This window comes from Dasypus novemcinctus, chromosome 25, assembly GCF_030445035.2.
Source record: "Dasypus novemcinctus isolate mDasNov1 chromosome 25, mDasNov1.1.hap2, whole genome shotgun sequence".
Classification (NCBI taxonomy): Eukaryota; Metazoa; Chordata; class Mammalia; order Cingulata; family Dasypodidae; genus Dasypus; species Dasypus novemcinctus.
Window position 1 is genome coordinate 14,146,923 of NC_080697.1, and position 12,661 is coordinate 14,159,583.

At 34.7% G+C, this 12,661-nt stretch overlaps 1 protein-coding gene across 2 annotated transcripts in view; it reads right to left on the bottom strand.

Moving 5' to 3' along the window:
• ATAD2B (ATPase family AAA domain containing 2B) overlaps positions 1-12,661 on the bottom strand; it is a 245,735-nt gene that overhangs the window by 143,124 nt on the left and 89,950 nt on the right. For both annotated transcript variants that reach the window (XM_058287681.1, XM_058287680.1), the window contains exon 10: positions 11,888-11,999. In XM_058287681.1, the coding sequence (XP_058143664.1) occupies positions 11,888-11,999 (112 nt within the window). The remainder of the gene's footprint in view (positions 1-11,887; positions 12,000-12,661) is intronic.

The window sequence follows — 12,661 nt, forward strand, 5'->3', positions numbered from 1 at the left end:
GTGATCTGGAAGACAACACAATTGAAGTGATTCAGGCTGAGGAACAGAAACAAAAAGAAGACAAAGAACGGAACTTAAGGGACCTGTTAGAAACCATCAAATGCATCAATATACGTGTTATGAGAGGCCAAGAAGGAGAAGAAAAAGAGAAAGGAGCATGAATATTCAAAGAGAAAAGGGCAGAAAACTTCCTAAACTGAAAAACAGACATGAATATGCACATTCAAGAACACCAAGGAACTTCTAACAGGATAAACTCATAAAGAACCACTCCTAGACACACAGTAATTAAACTGCCCAATGGCAAAAAGGAGAGACTTCTGAAAGCTGCAAGAGAAAATCAATTTGTTATGTGGGAATATCAGTAAGTTAATTTCTCATTAGAAGTCATGAAGAAAAAAGGTAGAGATATGAAATATTTAAAGTACTGAAAGAAAACAATTCCCAACTGAGATCCCTACCTCTCACCCCATCCATCCCCCAGGGAAGACTTTCAAAAACGAAGGCAATCTCACAACTTCTGTAATAAAAATATATTAAAAAAAAAAAAAAAATGAAGACAATGTTATAGTGACATACATTTTTTCTGGTTCATGGAAGAACATTCTTGTATTTCTAATATATTAACCACATTCCTCATTCAACACTAATTTCACTATGTTTTACACTCTGAAGTTTAGCCTCTAGCTTTCATTCTATTGGCAATTACAACCTTAGACTATCCTGTTAAGCCACTATCACATCCATAAATAAGGGGTATTGATAATACTCAATATAATGTATTATCATCATCTCCAACCATTTCCAAACATTTATAATCAACTTAATTAAAATTTCTGCAGACATTAAGCATCAGCTCTCCCTTGTCAACCCTTGTTCAAGTTCCTAGGAACCATGAGTTTACTCACTGCATTTAGTTCGTATTAGTAAGAAAATACAACATTTGCCCTTTTCTGTTGGGCTTATTTCACACAACCTAAGTCCTGAAGGTTTATCCATGTTGTTATATGCATCCCGACTTCATTTCTTCTTATAGCTGAGTAGTTTCTTTTGTATGTATATATCACATTTTGTTTATCCATTCATCAGTAGAGGGACATGGGTTGTTTTCATCTATTGACAATTGTGAACAAAACCACTATGAACATCAGTGTGCAAATGTCAGTTCAAGTCCCTGCTTTCAGTTCTTCTGAATATATTTCTAGTAGGAGGACTGCCACATCATATGGCAATTCTATATTTAGCTTCCAGAGAAACGACCAATCCGACTTCCACAGAGGCTATACCTTTCTACATTCCCACCAACAGTGGAGTGTTCCTATGTCTCCACATTCTCTCCAAAACTTGTAGTTTTCTGTTTTTTTAATAGTGGCCATTCTGCAAGGTGGAAAATGATATATTTGCATTTCCCTAATACCTAGTGATAATGAACATCTTTTCATGAGCTTTTTAGCAACCTGTGTTACCTCTTTGGAAAAATGTCTATTCAATTCTTACGCTCATTTTTTAATTGCACTGCTTGACCCTTTATTACTGAGTCACATGATCTCTTTATATATCATGGAAATCAGATCCTTATCAGATATGTGGTTTCCAAATATTTCTTCCCATTAAGTAGGCTGTCTGTTCACCTTTGTGACATCACTGGAAGCACAAAAATATTTAATTTTGAGAGGTATCAATTATCAATTTTTTCTTTCAATGAATGTGCTTTGGTTGTAAAGTTTAAGAAACCACCTCCTACCCATAATCTTGAAGATGTTTCCCTACATTTTCTTCTAGGAGTTATATGGCTCTAGCTTTTTATATTTAGGCCTATGAAACGTTTTGAGTTAACTGTAGGTGTGAGACAGGGGTCATCTTTTTTTCTTTTGGATATGGACAGTCAGTTCTCCTAGTACTATTTGTTGAACAAACTGTTCCACCCGTTTTGAGTTAACTGTAGGTGTGAGACAGGGGTCATCTTTTTTTCTTTTGGATATGGACAGTCAGTTCTCCTAGTACTATTTGTTGAACAAACTGTTCCACCCCAACTGTTCCACCCCAGCCTTGTCAAAAATCAGTTTACCATGGGAAGCGGATATAATTCAAGTGGTTGAGCACCTGTTTCCCATATACGAGGTCCCAGGTCAAGTTCAATCCCTGGAACCTCCTAAAATGAACAAATGAAAAAAAAACTATCATTGGGGAGCAGATGTAGCTTGATAGTTGAGCACCTCCTTCCCATGTACGTGGTCCTTGGTTCAACCCCTGGTACCTCCTTAAAAATAAAAAAAAATAAAAAATCAATTGACCACAGATGTAAGGGTCTATTTCTGAACTCTCAATTTGCTTCCATTGGTCAATATGTCAATTTTTATATCACTACTATTCTGTTTTTACCACTGTAGCTTTGGAATAAGCTTTAAAGTCAGGTAGTGAGGGTCCTCATTCTTCCTTCTCAAGTTGTTTTTGGGTATTTGGAGACCTTACCCTTCCAAATAAATGTGATAATTGATTTTTCCATATCTGGGGGAAAAAATAAAGGCTGTTGGAGTATTTATTGGGACTGTGTTGAATCTGTAAATCAGTTCGGGTAGAACTGACATCTCAATGGTATTTATTCTTCCAATCCATGAACATGGAATGTCCCTCCATTTATTCAAGTCTTCTTTGATTTATTTTAGCAATGTTTTGTAGTTTTCTGAATACAGATCATTTTCATCCCCGGTTAAGTTTATTCCTAAATATCTGATTCTTTTAGTTGCTACTGTAAATGGAAATTTTTTCCTGATTCCTTCCTCATACTGCTCTTTACTAACTTATAAAAACACTACAGATTTTTATGTAATAATCTTGTATCCTGCCACTTTGCTGAACTCATTTTTTAGCTCTAGTAGTTCTTTTGTCGAGTTTTTGAGACATTCTAGATAGAGGAACATATCATCTGCAAAAAGCAAACATTAAACTTCTTCTTTTCCAATTTGGATGTCTTTTATTTCTTTTTCTTGCCTAACTATTCTAGCTAGAACTTCTAGCACAATACTGAATAACATGGTGACAATGGGCATCCATGTCTTGTTTCCCATCTCAGCAGGAAAGGTTTCATCACTCTTTGACCTTTTGAGTACAATGTTAGCTGTAGGTTTTTCATACATCCCTTTTACCAAGTTGAGAATGCTTCCTTCTATTCCCATCTTTTGGAGTGTTTTTATCTATAAAGGATGCTGAATTTTGTCAAATGTCTTTTCTGCATCAATTGAGATGCTCATGTGATTTTCTTCCTTCAATTTGCTAAAGTGATATATTATATTGATTAATTTTCTTATGCTGAATCACTCTTACTTACCTGGGATACAGTCCACTTGAACATGGTGCATAACTCATTTAATGTGCTTTTGGATTGATTCAGCAAGTATTCTGGTGAAGATTTGCATCTATATTCATTACAGAAATTGGTCTGTAATTTTCCTTTTTCATATTATCTTTATCTGGCTTTGGTATTACAGTAACATTAGCTTCACAGAATGAACTTGGTAGCTTTCCCTACCATTTAATTTTCTGGAAGACTTTGAATAGGACTCATACTAAATTATGTTGGAATAATGGGTAGAATTCACCTATAAAGCCATCTGGTCTTGGGATTTTCTTTTTTGGGGAGGTTTTTGATGACTGATTCAATCTCTTTACTTGTGACTGGTTTGTTGAAGTCTTTTATTACTTCTAGGGCCAGTGTAGGTTGTTCGTGTTTTTCTAGGAATTCATCCATTTCATCTATGTTGTCTACTTCATTAGCGTACAGTTATTCAAAGTATCCTCTTATGAACATTTTTTATTTCTGTGGGGTCAACCATAATGTTCCCCTCTCATTTCCAATTTATTTATTTGCATCGTCTCTCTTTTTTTCTTTGACAGTCTAGCTAAGTGTTTGTCAATTTTGTTAATCTTTTAAAAAAACCTACTTTTGGTTTTGTTGATTCTATTGTTTTTGTTCTCAATTTCATTTATTTCTGCTCCAAACTTTATTTCCTTCCTTCTGCTAGCTTTGGGATTAGTTTGCTCTTCTTTTTCTAGTTCCTCCAGTTGCATACTTAGATCTTTAATTTTACCTCCTTCTTCCTTTTTAATGTAGGCATTTAGAGCTATAAACTTCCCTCTGCCTCTGCCTCAGTACTGCCTTTGATGTATCCCATACGTTTTTAAGTGTTGTGTTCTCATTTTAATTTGTCTCAAGATACTTACTGATCCCTCTTTCAACTTCTTCTTTAACCCATTGAGTGTTTAAGCATGTGTTGTTCAACCTCCATACATTCATTCATTTACCAGTTCTCCACCTTTTATTGGTCTATAGTTAACAGTAAAAACTATAATATTTTTCCATCAATTGCAACAAAGGGGCTATAATATTTTAATATTCTTTCCTCGACGGTAACAAAAGTACCACACTGGTGCAAAGTGTCAATAATAGCAGGGTATATGAGAATGTATTTACTGCTTAAATTTTCTGTAAACCTACACCTTTTTTATTTAAAAAACAAAAAGTGGGTCTGTATAACACAGAGAACACTGTTGGGGATGATGACTGCTTAATAGCACTAATATAAGAATGTTCTTCATGGAGTAAAACAACTGTACCTCACTATTATGAAGTGTTAACAATAGCATGGTATATGGAAAAAAATACAAATAATGCAAACTATGGACTGTAGCTAAAAGTAGTATTTTAATATTCTTTTATCAATTATAAAAAAGTGCAAGCTGGGTGTAGCTAGTGGTTGAGCACCTGCTTTGCATGTACAAGGTGCCAGGTTCAATCCCCAGTACTTTATTAAAAAAAAAAGTTACAACTTCAATGCTAAAAGTCAGTAATAGGGAGGAAAAAGGGGTATGGGATTTTCTTATTGGGATAACAAATATGTTCTGAAGTGGTTTGCGGTGATGAATGTATAACTATGTGACTATAATCAGAGTCACTGTAAACTCTGGATGGATTATGTGGTGTACAAATATATTTCAATAAAACTACTTAATAAAATATGAAGGTGATGAACTATAGGGGATAGTAATATATTAATATTCATACTTCGAAGGTAAAAAAATGGAAGTAGGCTAAGTGAAAGAAACTAGACACAAAGTCTATGTATGGTTTGACTCCATCTATACAAAAGGTAAAACAAATAAAAGGATGGAGATGGAAAGAGATGAACAGTTATGGATGACACAGGAAGGATAGAGGGATTGAAAGGTGACTACTTAGGGATACAGCGTTTTTCTTTTTGGAGTAATAAAAATGCTCTAACATTGACTGTAGTAATGAATGCACAACTCTGTGATTATATCCAAAGCCAATGACTGTACACTTCAGGTGGACTGTATGCTTTATGAATACATTTCAAAAAAACTTTTTTTTTTAATGAGGGAGAAATTAAGACATCCTCAGAAAACGAAAGCTCAGAGAATTACAGTAGACCTGCTCTAGGAGCAATGGTAGAGCGAGTTTTTCAGACTGAAAGGAAAGGACAACAGGCAGTGGATCAAAGACGCATAAAGAAATAAATATGTCCAATAAAGGTAACCAGATGGGTAATTAAAAATACCAGGACTGAAGAAGCAGATGTGGCTCAGTGTTTGAATGCCTACTTCCCATGTACAAGGTCCCCAGTACCTCTGGAAAAATAAATAAATCAATCAATAGCCAGTACTATAATACTGTATTTTTTTGGTATTTAACCTCACTTCTTACTTCTTACAGGTGCTAAAATGCAAATGAATAAAAAGTAAGGATAAATCTATGGTTTAGGACATACAATTTACAAAGATAATTGGAAGCAAATACAAAAAACAAAAGGTGGGGGATGGAGAGGTATAAAATACTGTACCTGCATGCTACTGGAAATAGATGATATCGAATCAACAATGACTGTCATAGGTTTAGGGTGCTAAACTTTAACCCTGTGGTAACCACAAAGAAAATAAATGAAAAATATATACAGGAAGAAATGAGAAGGGTCCCAGAAGGGTACAATGCAAATAAACCAAGTAAGTATGAAAGTAGGCAGTAATGGAAGAATTGAGGGACAAAAAAGGTGTAAGACATAAACACAAAACAGCAAAGTGCCAGAAGAAATCTGCATTATGAATAGCTACTTTAAATTAAAATAAGCTGTTTGTAAGAAACTCACCTTAAACTGAAAGACATAAGCTGGGTGAAAGTGAAGGGACAGAAAAAATATATATAACATGGAAGTAGTAACCAAAAGAGTACTGGGGTAGCTATATTAATAACAGATAAAAAATGAGTCAAAAATTGTAATGAGGGACAAAAAAGAGGCCAATTCAACAAGAAGAGGCAACAATTATAAATATGTATTCACCTAACAGAACCCCAAAATACACAAAGCAAATAATGACAGATTTAAAGGAAGAAAAGACAATTCCATATTAATATTGGGAGAGTTCAATACACTGCTTTCAATTATGGCTAGACTATCTAGACAGAAGATCAATAAGAAAAGAGAAGACCTGAAACAAACTCTAAACCAGCTAGACCTAAAAAAAAAAACGTTTTTTATACATATATATAAAAAATATGTTCCCCAAAAGCAGCACAATACAAATTTTTTTCTATTGCACATGGATCATTCTCCAGGATAGACCATATGATAGGTCACAAAACAAATCTTAATAAATTAAAAATTCCAGGGAGCCAAGAGTGCCTACAACTGCAAACAGGAGAATTGCATCCATCAGCCAAGTGGAATCGAAGCACCCTCTCAACACAGAGGTGGAGTGAACATAACCATGCCAGGGTCCACAGAATGGAGGAATAGAGTATAAATTAGAGTGGGCTTACTGACACTCTATTCTGGACCTAAAGTGATTAGTAATGGAAGTAAATGTAGCACTGAGATGGAGAAAGTGGCCATGGTGGCTGCTGAGGGCGGAATGGGAAGAAGAGATGTGATGTGGGGGCATTTTCAGGACTTGGAGGTGTCCTGGATGGTACTGCAGGGACAGTTTCTGGACATTGTGTGTCCTCCCATGGCCCACTGGGTGGACTGGGGGAGAGTGTAAACTGTAATGTGGACCACTGACCATGTGGTGTAGCAGTGCTCAGAGATGTATTCACCAAATGCAATGACTGTCCCATGATGATGGAGGAGGTTGAGGTTGTGGTTGTGGGAGGAGTGGGGTGAGGGAGGTGGGGGGGTATATGGGGACCTCATATTTTTTAATGTAATATTTAAAATTAATTAATTTTTAAAACTCCAATCAAAAAAATTAATTAAAAATTACTGAAATCACACAAAGTTATCTTCTCCAACCACAATAGAATGAAGCTAGAAATCAACAACAGAGGGGAAAATTCACAAATATATGGAAATTAACTAAGATGTTCTTAAACAAGAACACACCAAAAGAACAAGTGAAACAGGGAAGTATCTTGAGGCAAAAGAAAATGAAAACATAATGTACAAAAATTTATGGGATATAGCAAAGGCAGTGCTGAGAGGGACATTTATAGCTCTAAAAACTTGTAATATAAAAAAAGAAAGACCTCAAACCAGAAACCTAACCTGAAAAACTGGAAAATCTACAAAAAGAAGAGCAAACTAAACCCAAAGTGAGCTGAGGGAAGGAATTAAGAAAGACTAGAATAGAGAAAATGAAACAGAATAAAAGACAACAGGAACATTAATAAAACCAAAAGTTGGCTCTGTGAGAAGATCAATAAAATTGCCAAACCTCAGCTAGACTAACAAAGAAATAGAGAATGCACAAATAAAGTCAGAAGTGAGAGGAGGGACATTACTACCAACTTCACTGAAATAAAAAGGACTATAAAAGGATACTAGGATACTATGAACAACCGTACACCAACAAATTAGATAACAGATGAAATGCACAAATTCCTAGGAACACACAAACTATACACAATGACTCAAGAAGAAATAGATTATCTCAACAAACCAATAACTAGTAAAGAGATTGAATCAGTAATCAAAAACCTCCTGACAAAGAAAACCCCAGAACCAGATGGCTTCACAGATGAATTTTACCAAACATGTCAAGAAGAATTAACACCAATTCTACTCAAACTTATCCAAAAAAACGGAAGAGGAGGGAACACTCCCTATTTCTTTCTATGATGCCAGCATTACCCCAACACTATAGTCAGATGAAGATACCACAAAAAAAAAACTACAGATCAAAATCTTTAATGAATATAGATGCAAAAATCCTCAACAAATATTAGCAAATCAAATCCAACAGCACAGTAAAAGAATTATAAACCATAATCAGGTAGGATTTATCCCGACTATACGTATAAAGGGTGGTTAAACATCAGAAAATCAATTAATGTAATATACCACATTAACAGATTGGGAAAAAATCATGAAATCAAACAATCACTTCAATCAACACAAAAAAGGCATTTGACAAAATCCAACACCACTTCTTAATAAAAACTCTTAGAAAACTAGCAGTGGAAGGAAACTTTCTCAACCTGATAAAGGACACATATGAAAAACCCAGAACTAACATCATACTCAATGGTGAAAGACTGAAAACTTTCCCTCCAAGATAAGGATTAACATAAAGATGCCCACTGTCACCACTGTTATTCAACACTGTATTGGAAGTATTAGCCAGAGGAATTAGGCAAGAAAAAGAAATAGGTCATCAAAAATTGGAAAGAAGAAAAATTTTCCCTACTTCAAGATGACATGATCCTATGCACAGAAAATCCTTATGAGTCTACAACAAAGCTCCTAGAGCTAATAAATGAATTCAGCAAAGTGGCAGTTTATAAGAGCAGCACCCAAAAATTAGTATTGTTTCTATACACTAACAATGAACAATGGAAAGGAAAAAATCAAAACAAAAATTCCATTTACAACAGCAACTAGAAGAAACATAACTAAAAATAAATGTAAATAAGGATGTAAAGAACTTATACAAGGAAAACTACAAACTATAAAATATTATGAAAAGAAATCAAAGAATAACTGCAATACCTCCCAGGTTCATAGACTGGAAGACTAAATGTTGTTAAGATGTCAATCCCACCCACAGTGATTTACAGATTCAAGCAATCCCAATCAAAAGTCAACAGCCTTCTTTGCAGAAATGTAGAAGCCAATCATTAAATATATATGGAAGGGTAAGCATCCTGAAAAAGAATAAGGTTGGAAGACTCACACTTTCCAACCTTAAAACTTATTACAAAGCCAAAGTATTACAAGCAGCCTGGTATTGGCACAAGGACATATGGATATAAGATATATATACATGCCCATGGAACTGAATTCAGAGTTCAGAAATCAAACCTCACTTCTATAGCCAACTGATTTTACACCAAATGCACAAACAACAACAACAAAATGGGACTTAATCAAAATTTAAAACTTTTGTTCATCAAAGGATTTTACCATGAAAGTAAAACAACAACGTACACAATGGGAAAAAATATTTGGAAACCATGTATGTGATAAGGGTTTAATATCCAGAACATATAAAGAAATCCTTCGACTCAACAATAAAAAGACAAAACAATCCAATTGAAAAATGGGCAAAAGACTTAGTAGACATTTCTTCAAAGAAAATATACAAATGGCCAAAAAGCATAAGCAAAGATGCTCAACATCATTAGTCATTAGGGAAATGCAAATCAAAACCACAATAAGAGGGAAACGGACTTGGCCCAGTGGTTAGGGCGTCCATCTACCACATGGGAGGTCCGTGGTTCAAACCCCGGGCCCCCTTGACCCGTGTGGAGCTGGCCCATGCGCAGTGCTGATGCGCGCAAGGAGTGCCGTGCCACGCACAAGGAGTGCCATGCCATGCAGGGGTGTCCCCGCATGGGGAGCCCCACGCGCAAGGAGTGCACCCCGTAAGGAGAGCCGCCCAGCGTGAAAGAAAGTGCAGCCTGCCCAGGAATGGCGCCGCCCACACTTCCCGTGCCGCTGATGACAACAGAAGCGGACAAAGAAAAAAGACGCAGCAAACAGACACAGAGAACAGACAACCGGGGGAGGAGGGGGAATTAAATAAATAAATAAATCTTAAAAAAAAAAACCACAATAAGATACCTTTCACACGCACTACAATAATTAATATTTAAAAGAGCAGTAATTACAAGTTTTAGAGAGGATGTGGAAAAATAGGAACACTCTTTTATTGCTGATGGGAATATAAAATGGTTATAGCCGCTGTGGAAGACAGTTTGGCAGTTCCTCAGAAAGTTAAGCACCGAATTACCATATGACCCTGCTATCCCTCTACTACATATATACTCAAAAGATTTGAAAGGAGCGACTCCAATAGATACTTGCACACCAGTGTTCATCATGGCATTATTCACAAATCCAAAAGATGGAAGCAACCCAAGAGTCCATCAACTAATGAGTGGACAAATAAAATGTGGTATATTCACACAATGGAATATTATTCAGCCATAAGAAGGAATGAAGTTCTGATACATGTGACAACATGGATGAACCTTGAAGATATCATGTTGACTGAAATAAGCCACACACAAATAAGGGACAAATACTGCATGATCTCACTGATATGAAGTAATTAGAATAAGCAAATTGATAGAGACAGAATCTAGAATATAGATTAACTAGAAGGAGTATGGAAGGAGGAATTAATGGTTAAATTCAGCAGTTTTTATTTGTGGTGCTGGAAAAGTTTAGTTAATTGATGATGGTTATGGGAGGACAACATTGCGAATGTAATTAACAGCACTGATTTATGTATTAGAATATGGTTAAATGGGGAAATTTTAGGCAGTAAAGAAGAAAAATTCAAAAACAAAACAAAACAAAAAAAAACATACAACACAGAGAGCGAACCCTAACATAAACCATGGACTATAGTTAATAGTAAAATTATAAAAATGCTCTTTCATTAAATGTAACAAATGCACCACACTAATTCAAGGTGTTAAAAATAGGGTTGTTTATGAGAACTCTGTGTTTTATTCATGATTTTTCTGTAAGTCTACAACATCTCTAATAAGAAATTTTTTAAAGAATCTACCCCATGTCTTTAAATCTGATATCTCTTTTCTTGCCAAATACTTTCCCTGGGTACTATCATCTATTTTCCACAGTGACCTTTATATTGGTAATTCATACCTGAATTTCTTGCCCAGATATTTCTCCTTAATACCATACCTAAGTAACCAATTACTTACCAATTACTTCCATTTTTGATGTTATCACAGGTATCTAAAACATGTCTGCAACTAATTAAAGCTTCTCACCCCAAATTTACTCATCTCTTAAGTTCCCTACCTGAAAGGAATAGAGCTACCTATTATTCACCCAGTTGCTTAAGCCAGAAACCAGGATAATATGTTCAATTTCATTTTCTCCCTCATTCCCCAAAAACAACTAATTCTGTCATATCTACCTCCTAATTCTCTTAAAATCTAACTATTTCTGTACATTATCCTACTTTCTACCATGATTATTACTCTAGATTACCTAATTACAACCATGTTCAAACTAGTCTCCCTAAAGTCAGCTTTCCTTCCCTGAAATTCATTACCTACATTGTCGTAGTAAGTGTGATATAATACAAATCTCACCACGACACTAAGTAGCTTTGCTCACAGCCTATCATGGTTTATGAGGTCTTGCCCTTGACCCACCTCTCAGCTCCATTACATGCCATGCCCATTTTTCATTCTCTACTCCACTAACAATGAAATGGAAAAAATGGAAAACTTGACTGAAAATCACATGACCAGGGTTCTACGCACCAAAATATATACATTAGAACATAATAATGGTTATATACAAATTTTGTGCTTTTTTCATGTGTAGCTTTAGAGATAAGGAAAACATTAAAAAAAAAAAAAAGCTACTTCTAGAAAAGCATTTCTAAAACTTACTGATTTATCAATGTTCATTGGATCAACATCGGCCAGGCTTGCACCTACTTTCACTCGTTCTCGGAGAATGCCACTAGCTAAGTCTTCTGCTCTGAAGTTCATAGGCAAACAACTGAAATTCATGAAATCCCAAGAAAATAACATTTAAAGCTTCACATTTTAATATCTAAATAAGTTTATGTCTTTGACACATTTTCATCTTTTTCTTATTCTCAAAATCCAGAAAATAACACTGAAGAATTTATTTTTAAACTTTTTCTAAATTTTTTTCATCAAAAAAAAGTTATCCTCTATATAAAGCAAATAATATAATTAATCTATTTGCCCAAAGAGCTCAATTTACTCCAATTTAGGAAAACTTAACACACCTGAAACCTCATAGTATAAAAGAATAAAATAAAAGTAGATCTACTATATACTTATATTTATGGCATTAAAATGAAATTAAGCTTTATTATAAAATTAAAATTTAGTAAATTTATCCACAGATATTCTATGTCTACTTAGTTCCCATAACTGAAAATTTCTTTATCTTTTTTCAAAGAAGGCCATTTCTAGATCACATCTTGAGAACTAAGCTTTATCTTTTGTGTAGCTATTATAAAATAGATCTCCAGGTATCTAAAATCCTATATTATTTAATTTTATTAATTCCTTAAGTAAATATAATCTATTACCTCTTTTAACCTTATATAAATATCAAAAGACAACATAAATAGCTTCATTTTTTGAAATGTACATTCTATAATGAATATACCTCCACTGACATTTCTG